The sequence below is a fragment of the Sabethes cyaneus genome, chromosome 1 (genome assembly GCF_943734655.1).
Source record: "Sabethes cyaneus chromosome 1, idSabCyanKW18_F2, whole genome shotgun sequence".
NCBI lineage: Eukaryota > Metazoa > Arthropoda > Insecta > Diptera > Culicidae > Sabethes > Sabethes cyaneus.
Genome location: NC_071353.1, coordinates 134,334,175 through 134,353,735, shown reverse-complemented (window position 1 = coordinate 134,353,735; position 19,561 = coordinate 134,334,175). Strand labels below are relative to the sequence as shown.

General features: G+C 38.4%; 1 protein-coding gene across 1 annotated transcript in view; it reads right to left on the bottom strand.

The window, feature by feature from the left end:
* Positions 1-19,561, bottom strand: part of LOC128738551 (E3 ubiquitin-protein ligase HECW2) — an 86,486-nt gene continuing 66,925 nt past the window's right edge. Inside the window, exons 5-7 of the mRNA XM_053833778.1 lie at positions 15,908-16,099; positions 3,576-3,842; positions 1-3,508 (exon numbers count right to left, since the gene is read on the bottom strand). Of these exons, the coding sequence (XP_053689753.1) occupies positions 2,701-3,508; positions 3,576-3,842; positions 15,908-16,099 (1,267 nt within the window). The 3' untranslated portion in view covers positions 1-2,700. The remainder of the gene's footprint in view (positions 3,509-3,575; positions 3,843-15,907; positions 16,100-19,561) is intronic.

Below are 19,561 nucleotides of genomic sequence, written 5' to 3'. Positions count from 1 at the left end.
TTTGCGTAAGCGTTTCTAACGATAGTAGTACCATCTACAGTAAAATATACACTAAAATTATGACTGAACTTGCATCGACTGCATCGCAAATGCAAAGTGTGTGGGTGTGTGTGGTTGGGTGTATTGTGTAAAATATGTTCTTAAAACGTACGGGAAAAGTGGTAAAACGTAATTACAAATTCGAAACTTTTCGATATCATATCAGCATTTCGATATCAAACGATAGTAGTAAATCATATAAAATCATGTACATCTAGTCTTACACAGTAAAACATAGCAGCAATTAACGGTACGTAATTACGTAAAATATCCTACGAGCACGCACGATAAATGTAACCTCGGGCAGATCGGGATTTGTTAGAGAACGGAATACTGAACCAAACGCATATCACACAGCTCAAAACTTAGCTTACGCACGCAGTAGCTTTTAAAAACCCAGTTCACCGATTGGTTGGCTTTACTAATAATAGGACATGACATAAATGATCGAAGATGGTGTTACTTTCTACTAGGTATAGTTTTGTGGTTATTCCATGTGGACACGGAATAGCATTACTCATTATTATTTAGTTGGTTTAACGCTTGTTTTTTGTTCTACTATATAAAGGCGTGTGTGTTTATCGATTTCTTTTCTCGAATTTTGACGGCAGCGAAACGGTTACGTTCTAACAGGAAAGCGAAGTTTTGCGGCGAAACTTCTTTTTTGTTTTTAAAATGACGTGTTTCGATATTACCTTGCGACTGTGTGTTATATCGTATTTAGTGGTGGCGGGATTTTTTATACTGATATTTCAATTTACGTGTGTTTGTAGCTGTACGTGTGCTTTGGGTTTCTATGGGTAGATTATAAATGGTGCTAGTCTGGTTAGGCTACTGTGGGTCTCTATTGTTTTTTGTTCGGTAAATTTAAAGTTATCAGTTATGACTAGAAGAGCATATTTGTCGAACGTACGGTTTTTCAATAAAGCGACTAATTTTTGTTCTGTTTAAGATTTACTGTTCTACGCAACTATAGGAAATTCGTCACTCTACAGCTTACTAGTACCTTCTATTGTTGGTGCTACTTTTGGATTACCCATTGGATAGGTGCAGTTGATTTGTTTTTGTAATTTTTTTATGACTTACTCCGCATTGAAAACTAAAACACGTTCTTTAATCCTAGTTCTAGGCAATAATTCTTAAACCATACTTATAGTATCGTGTACTGCAATTAGATGTAAATTTTCTCACACTCTTCTTGAGCCGGCAATATAAGCAGCAACCGCATCGTTTGATGTCACCGATCAATGATGGTGACACATTTTAATGTTCCGTTAGGGTGGCCTTTAGTCAACAGAGCGATCCATGCGTTACTAACTTCGTTGTTGTTAATGTTCTCCAATCTTTAAGATTGGTTCTAATTTTTCTCAGTCATTGAATAAGTTTGCGTCTTTCTGTCATTTTTTTAGTCACATAAATTGGATCGATTTATCGATAAATTCAACACTCGAGACAGGTAGATTACGAGAGCACTCATCGGCCAGGGACGGGAAGCGGAGAAGGAAAAAAGAGATTTTATCGATAACAGAATTTCCACATACTGTATAGATGACAACGTTCAGCTTTTAGCCTACCGTAGCGAGATGTTTCTGGTGGTAACTTAATTTATGATCAACAGTTGACATTTGTACATGGCAGTAATGTATATTTATCGACTGCCAGAGGACGTGATTGAATTTAGTTTATCGCACTTGTTAACAATTACAAGCGAATGAATTAATTAATTATCATGAAAGCACCGCAATTTGAATACGGCTCTGACAAGCAATGAATGCCATTTTTTGAGTTTCCACGTAACAATATGATTACAGTTCGACATATCATAATCACAATAGTGATAAATTATTGCTTGATTTTTTTTTAATTTATGTTACACTTAGATCCACTTCATTTTATAGTTTAAACCGTCGAATAAAACTGGAATATCAAAATTTCTAAACACAAACAAATAGGCGGGCAAACCATCAAATTGTGTTAATCAACTAATTAACGCAATCTAAATACTGTAATTAACAATATTTCACCGAATCCAGACGTCCCCCTATTTCGCGCGCAAATAGAAATGCCTTCCTTGAATCCTAGGAAACTTTTGCACTTTGTTTTCTTCGCCCGGCTAGGATAGCCGGCCCAGAGAAACCACGAAACCACTAAGCCGGCGCATTTTTCCGCCCCATCGCTCTCCCTTTTCGCTGACCTCGCTCTCTCGCGTAACCAACCCATCCATCCATCCGTCTGCCTACGCCGCAAGCACGGCGAGCAACACGATTCCAATCTATCTATTTTATACTAACGAAATCACCCGTTTCGTTTCGCACTGATAATTCGCAGCAGCGCAGGGCTCGCTTGTTTCCTATGCTATGGTATGGCAGCACAATCAAACAAAAACACTTGCAATAATCGTGGCGCTTCTTCGGTTTGGTCAATTCACACACCGACTAGTTTGCAACCATCATAATACGTGCCATGCAAACTTTTACTTTCGTCTACTACAAACACCGAAGCAACTCTATCGAAGCGGCTTTTCCTTGTGGTCTCTAAACCCCCGTCGTTTCATAGCAACTGTACGACTAAAATCTTCATAAAGTACAAAATAAATAAACTATAAAACAGAAACAGCAACAGATACACAAACCACACGTCGGCACCATTCCTGTCAGCTAGCTACTCAATTCCAAACGTGTTCGTTTCCTCGACCGCTAGCAGAAGCTTCTCGTACAGAATATCCGGCGTAGGGTAGGGCGGCAGATCCAATCGGTTAAAGCAAGTATGTGCCCGGGGAAGGGCGTTCGGTTTACCCCACTTTTCGATGCAGAACCGGCGCGGCCCGTTCGAGCCGCGCAGCGCGGCAAATCCTTCGTACGGAATGCTGGACGTTCCCGTCACGAACTGCAGCAGCCGCAGCCGCTGTTCGTTGGAAAACTTCTCTATCACATGCCAGAACCAAACGATCACCTGATGGCCGTCGTGGTAACCGCTACGGTATTCGGTGTTTATGCGCCAATCGTTGAGATCAATCTCCGCCGTACCGGCGATCACTAGTTCCAGCTCGCGGGCATCAAACACGGATACGAGCCGCGGGTCGACGACTTCATAGAAGCCCCGAACCAGCGATTCCGTTTGCTCTTGTACTCCGCGCTCCAGGCGCCACTTAACCATTCGTTCCAAATATTCACGTTTGTTTTTCTCAGTCACTGGAATGTTTTTACCACCCGGTTTCAGTTCACGTTCCACAACTCTACCCAGCAATTCCTCCGTTACGCAGAAGGTTAAACCCAAGGACGCTCCGGAACCGATATCATTGTCCCGAATCCACTGTAGCGATTGATGGAACTCGTTGTCTAACGATTCGAGATCACTGAGTGCGACTGGCAGTCGCAAAAGCGCCTTGTAAAAAGGTCGAGTAAAGAATGCATCCAACAAATACTGATGCACCAAAGCTAGTCCTAGAACGCGACCGCTGAAGCGAAACCTAAAAACAAACAAATTAGTTAATTATTGACCCAAATTGAAACGAAAAACTCACGCATCTCACTCACCAGTCATGGCTGTTGTCCACGAAGGCGGACAGTGGCGAAACCTGCACCGTGTAAGTGTCGTTGGCCGAATACTCGAACAGACCGTAGTACGGATTGAACAGTTCGCGGGACAGGAGGAAGAAAAACTCCCTCGAAGGCCCACCATAATCGAGCCCTTCCTCCGTGTCCCACAGGACGGCCAGTCGGCCGCGCTGAAGGTCTTTCTTGTTGGCGGACATGATCCGCCGGAAGGCATCCTCCAGCAGGTGCGACCGCCGGATGTGCAATCTGTGAAAAAAAAAACAGGAAAAAGACAAAATTAAATTTGGTTTTATTGACTATACATTAAAAGTAGCGCTTATAGGAACTTTGTTACTAGCCGATTTATAAGCGGTTAAACTTGTTGAGAAGGTTAGAACAAAAATTTAAAATGTGCGCATTGAGATTGCGATTTCAAATTCAATTTTCTGTCCCATATTTCAACCACTATTTCAAATTGAATTTCGAATTGAAAGTCAAGATTCAAATTAAATTTTGAATTAAATTTAAAGTACAATTTGGTGTTTTATTTGAAGTCAGGTTTCATGCCCAAATTGACCCAAAATTGACCCAAGTCTAATTTCGCATCAAATTTTATACCAATTTCATGTTGAGATATAAGTTAAATTTTAGGCCTAATGTCAACCACAATTTTAAATCCAAGTTCAAGTCCGTATCCAAGTTTACATTTAAATCCAAATTCTAATCTATTGACAAGTCCAATTATAAGTCTAGTTGCAAATCTAGCCTCAAGTTCAAGCTGGGGCTGGTATCCCGTTTTCTCTATAAAATTTAATGTAAAAAATCCCGATTGTGTAGCCCGGAAGTTAGCAGTTTTTAATCTAATCGACCGGCATGTTACGATTACTTGATTTTTCCAGGCCATAACATACCTTTGAGCATACGGTGCTCTACCTTCTGTTTAAGTTTAAGCACGCCGGTCAATAAGCACCTTTCCAATAAAGATAGTCTCAAACAATTCTATATGACAGTTATTGGCGTCTACGTATCGTATAAGAATTAATTTATTTAGTTCCAACATGAAATAATTTGTGATTCTGACCGTTTATAAGTATGGTGTCTTCGACACAGTTGTACAGTAAATCAAGGCCTTCCAAATCGAGTGCAGTAGTTAAAAGTGTTCTCGGTACGTGGCGCAGGTGACTTTAGTCTTCGGGATAATTGTTGAAATAACTGAGGCCTTCCGAATTGTGTGCAAAACGAAACGGATTGTATCACTATGCCAGCCACTAGCACCGTGCGAAGATTGTTCAAGTAATTGCAGCCTACCAATAAAGTAATGTAGTAATTAGCTCAGCAATTCCACACTACACGGTGCTAAAGTACAGATTAGAGACAATACTATTGTCAAGTGTCTGTGGCAAGAAAAATATAAACACTAGCGTCGCATGATGAGATGACTCAGAACTGTCTTACATATCATTCGGAGGGCTTTCTTGAGTACTAGTTCTGGAGAAAGTATGTCTCTATATAGTTAGACATAAAAGAATGTTACGTATACTAACGCCACGTAGCGAGAAAAAGCTGAACAATTGTTTTTCAATTGAAAAGTCTGATCTACTGAAGAATTTTGTCGAAGACACCATACCATGAACGCAGATAATTTCGATCACTTAACCAAAGTAGTCAATTCTTTTGAAGATTGTGGATTTGATTCAAAGGAAACAAATCATGTTACTGCTTTCCCTTTGTTCGATATATTTCGTGCATCTCTACTGCTTTATCACAATTCTCTTTCTTTGAAAAGTGGGTCATGCCACGCGTGGTGACCGAGAAAAGTTCGACCGCGTAATCGACCTTCTCGGATATAAGCCAATTTTTTTCAAATTGGTTGGTTTAGGTTAGGAAGCAAAAATCTCAGATTTGGTGCCGGTTGGACTTCCCCTCTAGGGAGCACCTCCATTTTTAAAGACAATGCCCCGTTTTGTCAAACCCCCTCATTTTCTTTGATTATATCTCCGAAAATATTAGGATCAGAAAGAAACTATCCTCATATTTTCAAAGGAAATCGTACGAGAAATTCGAAAAAAAAATTTTTTGGGGACAGTGCCGTCCTAACATTTTTTTCCTAATTAGATTTCAAAACGAAATTTACACTTTTTACAATTTGATCTCAAAAGTTCAAACCCAAACGTGTTCCTAACATTTGGTGGGGCACAAGGTGTTTCACGCCGACCCCGGGATACAGTCTTTTAAATAAGCAACTCCCAATTTCTCATGTAACAAAATTACATCTTCTTGAGGCAGTGAGTCTCCATGCAACGTACAGACACTTTGCAATATCGCGGAAGCATGTATACAGCATGTAGTAAAGTTTATCTTAACAGTGTTATTAGGCCGTATGAATAAAACAGTTTGCTTTGCTTTTCCCGAGTAAATCTTATGGGAGAGTTTGCTCTAACTCTTTTATTCACATGGCCTATTTTACTTATTAGTTTTCCGTTGAAATCCCGAGTAAATGATTATAACAAAAAGATAACAGAAAAATATCTCAATTAGATATAAATAACAGAATTTGTTATATTTTTGATCAGATAAAATAATGAGGTAAACAGAATTATTACAAGTTTTGTTATTATATCAAAATTTGTTATAATATTGTTATAGAGCAATTCCAGCTCAACTAATAAAACGGTTTATCTCGACTATTTTTGATTTCGAAATTTTGCTAATACATTGAACCACGCACAGATTCATTTTCCATGAAACATATTTTTTCGTCAAGAGTAACTTTTAAAAGGGCGTATTAAGAAATAAGATTATATTTTTTGAAAAATGCTGTCTCGAAAACTACTTATTTTATGAAAATGACGTCAAAGGAAAAGTCGTAGTAAAGTTGATGTATTTTCAGAAAAAAATACACTGAAGGAAAAAGCTTTGTAAATAGGGTGCTGGATGGTTTCATCCACTTTTCCGACATAGGCGTGAAAAACAAGCAATATAACTAACTTTGAGGTGAATTACATTCAAACTAATATGTACTTTGCATCAATATTTATGTATTGTGCCTTAGTAATCGACGAAAGATAATGAAAGAAAACCACTATTTTTACCATTTTCTTCAAAAATAAAAGTCCTCTTGGTTTTACTATCCGTTTTGAATATGACGAAGAGCATCAACAGCACATCAGCAGATTACTCGGAGTAAAAACAACGATATCTAAGCTCTGATTCAAACTACTTGCACTATTTTGGTGCCAGTTGAATAGCTCATGCACACGGCATAACGAATACATGCATAAATTTTTGTAAAGAATTGCGTTTGTCCATGGTGAACGAAAGCAAAACTTCGTCATGACGAAGTGCAGTTTCAACAAGAATATCTGTGTCTGTAAAAAATGTAAATTTTGAAATATTTTATCTGTCTAAATGGGTGTATATGCAAGAAGTGAGAGATTTATCTCGTGCCAAAAACTTGAGTACTTGTGGATATAATTCTTTTAAAAACTCGAAATAAAGTGTGAATCATGATTACATATGACGAGGTGGATCCGCAACCCTACGTTGCTTTTTTGTAAAACTAAAATGAAATTTTTCGCGTAATTTTACGCAAATTCTTCACATAATTTTGAACAAATTATGTCACATAAACTTTTTTCTTATGTTGTTCTCAACTTATTGCAAATGTAAAGTCTAAATAATACGTATTAGGGTAACTCTGCGCGAAATATCCGAGATGTTTCGATCTTCACGGATTTGGACCAAATTTTGTCAGGTTTTTCATTTCAGGTCAGAATGTAAAAATCATGTCGCTAAAAAATTGTCTAATCTAAAACATACTCGATGCAGTAATGCACCGTTCCTGTGAAGTCACGTTTTGGGAACCTCATACACTTTATAATCAAAAATTACAAAACGTATTTACAGAAGTCTTTGTTTAAATAACCTAAAGAGTTATTTTCGAACGTCATTGTAGAATTTCATGTATGAGAGAACCATTTTTTTAGTCAATGCTACAACTATGGCATGTACTTTATGGAGAATCTTTCGTTTATTCAAACTTTTATTTTGTTGCTAGATGCTTGGAACTGAAATCTAAAATGGTATTTTAACACTAATATTCTCGGTTTATGTTTTGTTTACAAAGTTACATAATGACAAAGTCATAGTACAAAGTCACATAGTTACTGAGAAATAGTTTCTTTTATATTTATATTAACATTAATTCATCTGACCACAACGTCTACATAAATAAAACGTTACTTTACAACTAACTATAGTACATTTAATCTTCGTAATCGGCGTCTAAAACTATCACAAGAACAATGAAAATCAAAAAGACTGTACACACGATTAAACAAGCAACACATAGCTCTAATTGGCTCATTTTGGCCGTACTCGGTTCGTCGGAAGTCCAGGCGAAGAAATTGTATGTCTCGAAGCGCACGTGGTGTGGCATTAAAATTGATTTGAGCGAGGATGTTTGGAGAGTCCAATTCGCCCACTAAAACTTTCCTGATGAACAGAACTCTTTCAGTTTTTCTCCTATTGCCGAGTGTTTCAATGTTGAGTAAGTTGCAGCGGTCTTGATACGGCGGAAGCACTAAAGGATTTCGCCAGGGCAAAAATCTCAAAGCATACCGTAAGAATTTGGCTTGTACTGCTTCTAACCTGGAGGACCATATTCCAGTGTAGGGGCTCCAAACTACAGCAGCATACTCTAGGAAAGAACGCACAATAGAGAAGTACAGGGCACGTAAACAATATGGATCTCTAAATTCTTTAGATACCCTAAATATGAAGCCCAAATTTTGATTGGCTTTAGATATTATATATGAGTAGTGTTCCCGAAAACCGAGGCTCGTATCAAGAAGCACTCCCAAGTCTTTGATTACATAAACCCTGTCCAGTACTTCGTTGCTGATGCGGTAGTTCCATATTATGGATTCTTTCTTGCGACTAAAAGAGATTACCGAACACTTGCGTACGCTAATGGAAAGCTCATTCTTTAGACACCAGTCCGCAAAAATGTCGATTAGTTTTTATAGTTCACAGCAGTCTTCAGTAGATTTTACCGGTACAAACATTTTAAGATCATCAGCGTACAGCAATCTGGATCCTCGTGGAAGTACAGCACACACGTCGTTAAAGAATAAGGAAAACAATAGCGGTCCGAGATTGCTTCCTTGTGGAACGCCAGAATGATTACAAAATTCGCTAGAGGACACATCACCAATCACCTTTTACGCATCATTTGAATAATTAAGTTCGTAGTTGTTTTTAATCTTTGCTGTGGTCGGGTCCTGCCAAAATGAGCAGAAAAGTTTATAGACACGAAAGCTTAAATATACGCGTAAGGGTCATTGCAAAAAAAACTTGACGGCCTTATTTTCTTATGTATTTGATGGCACATTGTACAACATTCTTAAAAAGGTGCAGCACGGATTAAGGGGGCATCGTACCTTTTGCACCATATTTTTTGCCTCATTTCAAATATTTTTTTGTCGATAACGCGCTAAACGATTCGATTCGACTTTTTTTGCATTCTAAACATTGCACTTTAGACAATTATTAACAATTTTGTTTTTATATGGAAACCTCTTCGTCCCTCCCCTACGGCTCCTTGAAAAACGTCATTCAGAAAAAACATGAATTGCGGTACCATGGGTTGGCGCTCGAGAGCTTATCCCAAATGAAAAATTCCAAAACGACATGAAAGTGTATTAAATTATCTCGTGTTTGACTCATCCTTTTTTTAAAATTCGAACGCCTAACAAAATGACGGACATTCAAACATAAAAGTCAGGTCAGGTGAGGTTTAGTCGAAAAAATTTACTTTAAACATTTCTAAAAACCTTTGTTATATAGTATAACAAAGGTAAAAATACATAAATTCCAATATCGAAAAAAGGATGGGTCAAACACTAGATAATTTTGTCATCTTTGAAGCAAAAAAAGAAGCAAGAGAATTGCTCGAGCCGTTCTTGAGATATTTATGGTACCGACTTTGAAAACCTGGTTTCAAGAAAAACGGCATTGAAGTTTTTATTCTCTGTGCAATCGTTCCAGACATGCGCAGTACAAATAGCTATAACTTTGTCAATTCTCGAAATTCATCCAAACGACTTCAACCACATATGCTCAAAATGTTAATCTTTCGAACTAATTAATAAAAAAAAATCGATTTTTTGGAATTGAAAAAGTACTATGCCCCCTTGAACGGATTCGATTTCTTCTTCTTGATCACGGTTTTGGACCGAACACCAAACGCTTTTTATCTATTTATAGCCAGCTTGAATCAAAAACTGACAACCCCGAATAAGCTATCGGCCAAATCATATAAGCCTTTAATCTTCCTTCATTCAAGAGTAGTTCTGGTATAGGGGATAAGACGGTTGCATTCTATGCGATATGTCATGAGTTCAATCCCGGCTGAAGGATGAACAATTTTTGAAAACGTATGAAAGTTTTTTTTCTGTGCTATTTGTGAATGTTGTCGAAAGTAGTTGTCTATTTTTGACAATTTCGTCGAAATAAAATGTCGATATAGCAGATAAAGGCAAAGAAGTTTTTGCTATATTTTAACAAAATTATAGCAAAACCTGTTAGATATATTACAACAAATTTTGATATAATTTTGTTCTAAACATAACAAATTTTGTTACATTTTTGCTACGGCTGCATATAAGTTCTGATAGAATTTTTGATATTTTAACTACTAACGAGACCAAAATTATAACAAATCATGTTAGAAAAACGGTCGTAACAGAATATCATGATTTGTTATAATTTTGTTACGTTTGTCTGATCGGGATACCATCATCATTAAAATTAGTTCAGTGATTCAAAAGTTATGAATTTGAAAAAAAGCTAAAGAGCAAAAAAGCAAAGCCATGTGTAAAAACATTTTTAAGATTTGGCCCTTCTTTATCGACAGACTTCCCAGCTAGCATTTTTATATGTACATAAAAGTTAAAAATCAGCATTACGTACATATATACATGCTAATAAATCATATTTGATGCGCAAAATTGGCATATCCGTGATATTTTGGATGCGATATACATGATAAGGAATAAATATACGCGTTTCATCGATATAAGTAATTATATACATTGAACGCAGTTATAAGAAGCAGCATTTACAAATGAAAATATTGTAAATGGAAATGAGTTGGAATGAGTAATATCTCGACTCAAATGAAGACTCCCAGAAAGAAGCTTCTAAATTCGGAGTTTTTCTGATTACCGTGATCTGGACTATCGAGTCGTCTGATTATTGGACATCAGATTAGCGGGGGGATACTGTATGTTAAATACTCATGCTTATTGATAATAACCGAATTGGTTTAGAGGTACGATGCTGACCTAACAAGCCAGTTGTAGTATGCTCGAATCTTGGCTCGGTTAGGATGCTAGATAGAGTCAGTAGGATTGTTGCACTAGCCCCGTAACTGCCTTGTATTCTAATAGCCGGCTGTGCAGTCTGTCGATAAAGAAGGATCTAAGACGTTTATTTCCTAGGTTTTTTTTTGCATATTGATAATAACTAGCATTTCTACATCTTTGTGTTTATTTTCTTATTTTGGCTTATTTTGTTTACTTTCTCCTCATAATAATGATAATCCAGGCAAGAGGGATAATTTTACGTGAGCTTATCGTCCAAGCATATATCCCATCATTAACCATCTGAACCATACTATTATCACTAATATCTAAGACTTCTTTAAATTTTTTAAAAGTGTTTTCCGGTGTTCGATTATTACAATATTTTTTTGTTGACCATTTCCCTGGACAATTGAAAAAGTAAAATTGTGTGTACTTCTTTTTCCTCTGGTTGCGTTTTGTGATACAAAATTCTTAGAAAGTTTGTATTGTAACCGCAGCGCGCCGGTGCGAATTGGAGGCACCATATCACAGCTCTTCGATATCTCCTATGGCGTTCCGCAGGGCAGCCACCTGGGCCCGTTGCTTTTCGTATTGTTTGTAAATGATTTATGCAGCTTGCTCAGAGCACCGAAACTTATGTTCGCATATGATCTCAAGTTCTTCCGTGCGGTTACTTCAGTTGCTGATTGTACTACACTTCAAGAAGACATTGACCTGCTTTCTAAATGGTGTGAATGTAATAGAATAGAAGCCAACGTAAAAAAAGGGTCACATCATAACATTTACCCCGCAGCGCAACCCATCTCTTAATCGACTGACCTGAACAGAGTGCATACAGTCAAATATTGGAATATCACATTGGACAGTAGGTTGACTTTCTCGGAACATATCGCGTTATGTGCGGCAAAGCCATTCGCTGTGTTAGACGTTGCTTCAATGTCCCTGCCTTATTTAATTTTCCGTTCCTTCCTCTTCACTCCTTGTCTCTCCTGAGGTATTATCAACATTTTTGTTGCATTACTTTCGTCTACCGTTCCCTCCTTCGATTGTAAAAAACTCCCGTTATTGATGATTGCACGAATTCTTAGACTAATGCCAAATAATTCCAATGACAGTTAAACTTTCGCAGTCACTAATACTACTAAATATTTGTGGTGACAATCAATAACGTTGATCATGTTTACATTTGTTCAACACTAGATGTGCAATGGCATTAACTAAATAAAACAATTAATTTTCTGTAGTAAGAAATTCCATTATATGAGAGTTGTAAACCTTGATACAGATAATTAATTGTTTTATTTAGTTAATGCCGCTGTTTATCTGAATGTTTCTTATAACATTTTTTCTCAGCTTTTTGTTGGTGGTCTTGAAATTAAAATCGGTTGGGGGATCATGGCGAAAACGGCGATTTTTTGATAAAATCCAACATGGCGGCCAAATCCAAGATGGCCGCCAATTTTTTTTCACTTCATTTATAAGTCTTATCTCTTCTCTTTACAAAACCGTGTCGTTTGTAGTTTGTTTCATAGCAAATTTTCGAAATATCACAATAATTATATGAAAATTGTGAACTTTGCTACAAATAACTGGTTGTTTTATTCAGTTAATGCCATTGCACACTTAATTTTATGAATGTTTCTTGTAGCATTTTTTCTCAGCTTTTCTATGGTGGTCCTTAAATGAAAATCGGTTGAAGGGCTCTTGGTGAAAACAGCGATTTTTTGATAAAATCCAATAAGGCGACCAAATTCAAGATGGCCGCCAAAAAATTTTGGCGGTAAATTTTTTTTGGTAAATTTATGAAATATCACATGATATAGATCTCAAGGTTTGCTTAAAATTCAACTTTTTTTGAAACTGTGAGGCTCCTTGGCGAACGAGGGGTCCACTATTTCGAGGTATTAAAAGTGTAATTCTTATTTTTTAACCATTTTCAACCAATTAAGGGCAAAAGTACCATTGTTTGAAGACCTCGTGTTAGTAGTGGCACCGTTTAAGCGAGAATTACTCAATATATTTATTATATTTTCGAAATTTGAAGTCTGCCATGCCACCCTTAAGAGAAGAGAGATAAAGAGGGATAGGTATAACGCTTGCTTTAAAAAAATGAACTTTTTTTTCGGATGGTGATTAAAAAAACTAAGACAGCTAATTGAGTGTAATAAATTTCCCATGGAAGGTTATTATATTAGTTTACTTGCAAAAAAATCTACAGCTCTATCAGTAGAACTCTAACCGTGATGGCGAAAACGGTGAAGCTACTCCGCTCAGAAGTGTGCGCGTTCAAAGAACGGAACCCCGCAGCGTCGAAAACGGACATCGTGCGGCGATTAGAAGCTCTAAAGGACGCTGAAGTGATGCTTGTTCGGGAGGTCGATGCAACCGGCCAAACAGTGAAAAAGTACCTGGTGAACCTGGACATACATATCAGGAAGCGACATGTCCCGTCTCGGAGCTGCAGGCAATGACGCAGCGACAGCGGTTGAATAAAATGGTGGTGGGGATGATGGACGACGAGACCTATCTCACCCTGGATGGCAACGACTGACAGGGCACTTCGTATTTTACTTCCCCCACGAAGGAAGTGTGCTCCGAGGTGAAGTTCATTGCACACACCAAGTTCCCCAAGAAGGTGCTGCTGCAACTGACAATCAGCGAGAAGGGGATGTCAAAGCAGCTCTTCTTCCGCTCCGGACTGGCCGTGAACGGGAAATTTTATAGTACGAAGTGCCTGCCGGAAGTTAAAGTTGCATTGTTCATCTAGAAATTCCATAAGGGCGAAGACGTGGTGTTCTAGCCGGCTCTGGCGTCGGCCCACTACTCGAAGCGATCGTTGGAGGATATGGAGCGGTTGGTACCCAAGTCGGCGAACCCGTCCAGCGTTCCCCAGCTGCGTTCCATCAAGAATTTCTGGACAAACTTGAAGCGTAAGATCTACTCTACCAATTTTGTAACGAAAACTGAGGAGGAGTTGATCAATAAAACGAAGAAAGAACTCAAAAACGGGGTCAGTCCCGGCGCCGGCGTAGTGGTTAGCATTCACGCCTCTCACGCCGAGGACCCGGGTTCAAATCTCAACCCCGCGGAAGTCACGAATGATCCAAGCTGGTTAAATAACTATAATCTAACAAAAAAAAACTCAAAAACATGCCTACACACATGATTTCGTCCGCCTGGGCGAATGTTCCGGTTAACTGCCAGAAGGCCGCTCGCAAGGGCGTAGATTTTTTTTTTGCAAGTAAACTAATATAATAACCTTCCATGGGAAATTTATCACACTCAATTAGCTGTCTTAGTTTTTTTTATTACCATCCGGAAAAAGTTCATTTTTTTTAATGCAAACGTTATTAGAGATAAAGAGGGATAAGTTCTTGTTTATAGGAGACTAGACCACTGCGACCAGCATTTAGATCTATTGTGATATGCTCCATCCTTAATTTATGGGCACCGTTTGACATACCACCAGTGCAGTGGTTGTCAGTACTTAGTATGCACAAAGAGGGATGGTTATATTAAATTCTTTTTTTCATTGTTTTTATTTTTTTATCTTTGTTTTTAATCATTTTTAATCAATGTCTATGTTGTAATTTCTTTCTGATAGACCCCCGCTAAAAATGTTTCATAGCTACGCTCGAAAATGACGAAGGCTTTGCTTGTTTAGACGAATTGAGTAGAACGATGTATGACGCAGTGGGTTCGAAGTATTTTACGCTTTATTGCCGATTTTCATTGTTTTCGGTATTTAGTTGATACTACAAGGGAAAATAGGTTGAATGGTTGGAAAAACTCATAAGATTTTTTCAGCAACGGTCAATTGATTTGATTACTTAAATCGCCTTTTACGAGAAGGATACGTTCCGCGAAAATTCAAAATGTCTACGGCGATGGAAAACTCCGAGCAAAAATCATAACAAATATGTTCTAGATAGAAAGACGGTCTTTTCCGTTCCTGAATTTTGCCAAAATACTAAGTACTAACGACTGGGCATGCGACATATTATAACACCGGAACACATAGTTTAGTTTTAATCGAATTTTTTAACCCTTCACCTTCAGTCTATCCAATTAAGCTACAACTGTTTACTACGGAGAACATTTTTCATAATAACAAATGTTTCCTATAGATCTGTTTCCGAAATTCGAAAGTCATTCGTTGCTTCACAAAGCAATAGGTAGGTACTCTACCAGTCGGCGTCAATTGAGGAGGAAGCAAACACACACGCAAAATCACACTAGCCGTCAGTGATTGCATCGCAACCAACCACTCATTCTGCTGCGGCTCTAGGTAGCGTTTGGCTTGGTTAAGGCCGGCCGTCCATCTTAAGTGCGAAACGAAACAGCAGCGGGCCACCCGGATGGCCAGTCATGTGTGATGGTGGTTTCGGTTTGGCTTGCCCGCTTGGTAGCGTTCGATAAATTAGCAATTTATTTATGTTACGGGGTTGACTGCCGTCTAGCACCGCACCGGACGGTGCGGTGTGTGGCGTGCTTTACCGGTACAAAGTTTGATCATCCATATTTGATCCGCTAATAGTTGCGGATCTATCGTGGAAACATCATACATCGAGCATTTTCATGGGTGATCTTCCACCGGATGGCCGTTAAGGGTCACCAGTAAATTTAGCCATGGTATATCATTTTCCGGATCGGCAAACTTGCAACAGTCGCGAATAAATTAGTTCGGGAAATATATTGTCTCAAAGATAAGATTTTCGGGTGGGTGAGCGTTACACGGAATCGAACGATTAGATAATGAATTACATTTGAGTGCCTCTTTCATGTACCCCCGCATTTGTCGCATGAAGAGCTATCGGTTATATCTGAAGGACACCGTTTTTTTGGAACGGGTGTGTCCCTGTTCGAAGCAATATTTATAAATAGCCGACCGATGTCATGGTTCATAAGAAAAATAAAAATAAAACAAATTAATCAGAGCATGAAGGTAAGCAAAACTCGACTTACTTTAGCTTGTGCGGCCCCTGGCCGAAACCTTTGGACTCTAGCTTGCGGTAAAAGGTGCGCAGTTTGGCCTCAAAATCCCGCCGGAAAGGAGGAGGAGCCCGCAGCGGGACCCGCGAGTTGTTGTGATTCGGTGATCCCTGTGGACTGCGAGCCTCCACCGGGATGTAGCTCATAATATCGTTCTCGAAAAGGCTGAAATGGAAAGAGAGAAAGAAATCGAAAGTGAACGGAAGCGTAAGCAACGGATGAAAATTTGTGCTGCAGTTTCTTCGATCCATTGCGCGGTCGCGATATTGACATTGGCCCATGAAAACAAACCCGAAAATATGACACAATGCACAATACCCTTGTGACTTAGCGCGCAGTAATCGCCTTACGCGAAGCTCGTAAAGCTTGCATTCGAACATAAGAAAATCCTAGTTAATCCATTAGTCGCCTCAAAGGGTAGGGTATATATTTAGCACTGCGGAATGCAAACCGAAATAAAACGAAATACACTTTACGCTAAATTTGTTAATGCACATGGTCGCATACGTTGCCAAAGTCACGTTTTTTCTCCACTGCAGGAAAATCCGCTGTGATAAGATATCGGCCCAACTGTATATAATTTCCAATCGAATCTATTCCTAGATTAGTGGATCTAGTGGACGACGGCTAACGGAGGATAAAAGAAGCGGTGTGTAAACTCAACGGTTTTTGAAGTCCTTCACCACTCACCGGGAGGGACATCCACTTTAATCCAATGTTAAGTACCCTTTTTCATTTGTATTGATGCAATACAAGATCCGTTTAATCTGGGTTTTTTCTTCGAGCTCAGATTATGAATGAGATTGCTGACGATTATCGTGATAACTTTTAAGTTTTGGCCAAGCTACGGACGACTGCGACTGTTGGTTTATCATCAATACTGTAAATCGCAGTTTCTGCACATGGTCTGGTAAGAACAAGATAATAATGTACAAGCTTTCCTAATGAAACACATGAAATGATTTGCAAACGATTTATTTCTAAACGTGCAATAGTTTGCCAGCGTTACACCTCGGAGTTTTTGAATAATAACCTTTTAAACCATTTAAATGTTTGTTCCCAAAATGGATTAAGGCGGAGTGGTTGAAACGCTGCCTTATCTCGATTGTTAGTGGCTACAAGCATCGGCAAGTCGTCAGGTCTTCCAAACATCTTTTCTAGCACACCTAGCCGATCCAAAATCAATACTCCATGTATCAGAAACAACCCGCCCTTTTGCATAGCCAAAATACTTTCCGCCCGACTGTAAACAAAATACCTATGGTCCTGTTGCACGCGATGCATCGTGCAAAATCCGATAACAATAAAAACGACGAATGCAGCAAACGAAAATGACGCTTCATGAACGTAGTTGATCTTACAACGACCGCAGCATATTAATATACTCCAAACCAGAGGAATTATCCAGAAAATTACGTACGCGCCACAAAATATTTCGAGTTCTGTCCGTTCTGACTCGTCTAGGGCACTGAGAACGTGGAATACACCGCACATCAAGGACCAAATCTATAACAATCTTCGTTAGAGTGGAAAAACTGATTGCATGACACAGCGACTCACAGTTTCGAGAAACTTCATACCCAGTATGGTCTGCGTTTCCTTTCGGAGATTTTCTTCCCGCAAGCTAACTGAGGGCTCGAGAACTGTCGCCATTATTGGCGTTGTACGCAAAAATAAGTTGTGCATTTGTTAGTGGTTAAAACTGAAGTGAAATTTAATTTAATTTCATTTAATTTAATATTACATAGGTTACTTAGTTTTGACCGATCTGACCGGCTACTACTCCCAACAGTTACTAGTTGTGATTCAAAATAGAGGTATCAACCCCAATAAATGGGGCATAAAAGTTTTGAGACTTTAAAAATCGGAGTTTTTATTGATTTAAATGCCAAAAATTGACGAAGTTACAGCTATTTGCACAGCGCCCGCGTGTCAAGAGCATTTACACAGCGAATAAAAACTTCAGTTTACTTATTCGTGAAATCTGATTTTTTAAATCGGTACACTAATATCTCAAGCGGGCCCAAGCGATTCACTTACAGCAGTCTCCCGAATAAGGCAGTTTGGATTAAGAACGTTTCCAATAAGAACGGTCTCGAGAGATTCCATTAAGGCCAGTGCCGTTAATATTCATCAGCATAGCGTTCAAACTTCTGGATTATCAGTCTACCTTGCATTGAAAATCTGCTTGCTTTGATCAAACGTACATAATAACTAAATGCAGCAAGCATGAACTTCATGCACGAGAATATACAATATCAGCGCCCTGTGATATTGTAACAAACTGATATTCACGTTTGAGCAGTGAAAATCAATAAAAAAAATTTATGTTGTTATTTAGCATCTATTGCGTTCAGCTGTTGGACATAAGATTTTTCTTTTCATTTACTGCATTTAAAATTGTTTTTTTCCTGAAGTGAATATCACCTTGTGGATTTGAAAATCACTTTCTCCTGTTCTATTTTCACGATATATTGAACTTGTATACTACGATGAAAATCACTGTGCAGTTGTACATACGAAACTCAGAGGCATAAAAAACAATGTATGCTAAGAAAAAAGATTTTCTGTTTTGTTTGAAATTCGGTGATAATTAAAGGCCCTGATTAAGGCAGTCGAACGTCTTTATTGGAGTCTACGCAGCATATGGGATTTGATTTAATTGGTTCCAACATGAAATAACTTGTGATCCAGACCGCATAGAACGTTACGGTCTTCGAGAAGGTTATTACTATGACTGCCACCTTCAAGAAGGGATGGAAAAAGTGCAAAATTGTCTCACTACGTGGCACTAGCGTTTATGTAATCCTCTTATGCAGGCTGTATCTCGCGCTGCTGACTATCTAGCAAGTTGCGGTATTCGGGAAGGTTATTCATGAAATGAGTCAAAAATAGAGGTAGAAAACGTCAAACAGATGACAACAGTACGATTAAAATATGACGACAAAGGGACCAAAAGATGGAGAAAATACGATGAATAGTTGACGAAAAGACGATAAGAATATGTCGGAAATAATATGATGTAGACAACAACGTCAGATGAATCTTAAGCAAATAAATAAATAAATAAACAAAAGAAACTGGCTAAAGTTGGGCGGATACATGTTTCTAGAGAAAACAGGACGGAAAATGCCAATACAGCGACAAAGAAAACAAAAACACGACTAGTAATGACAAAAAGACAACGAAAGAACGACGAAAGGCCAAATTTTTGGTATTTAGCACAAACAAGACGGCGAAAAAGAAAAAGGAAAAAAAGTTGACAAAAATGAAAAAAAGACGACAAAAGGGCAACGAAAAAAGCCAAAAACACAGGTGGAGGAGTGTTTTGATGTGGAAGAATGGTGGACTGGATGATATTGCGAAACTTCGATGTGAGGCCAAAAATATATTGTGTAGTTCAATTACTGTTTTTTCCATCGTCTGTTCGTTGTTATTCGTTGTTTTTGGCTTTTTTTTCTGTTTTACGTGTCTTTGACTCTGTCGCGGTCCAACGTAAATCATTTTTTTTATTAAAGATGGAGGAGCGTTTTGGTGAGGAAGAATGGTAGACTGAAGGATATTGCGAAACTTCGATGTGAGGCCAAAAATATATTGTGTAGTTCAATTACTGAGTGGGACTCTAAC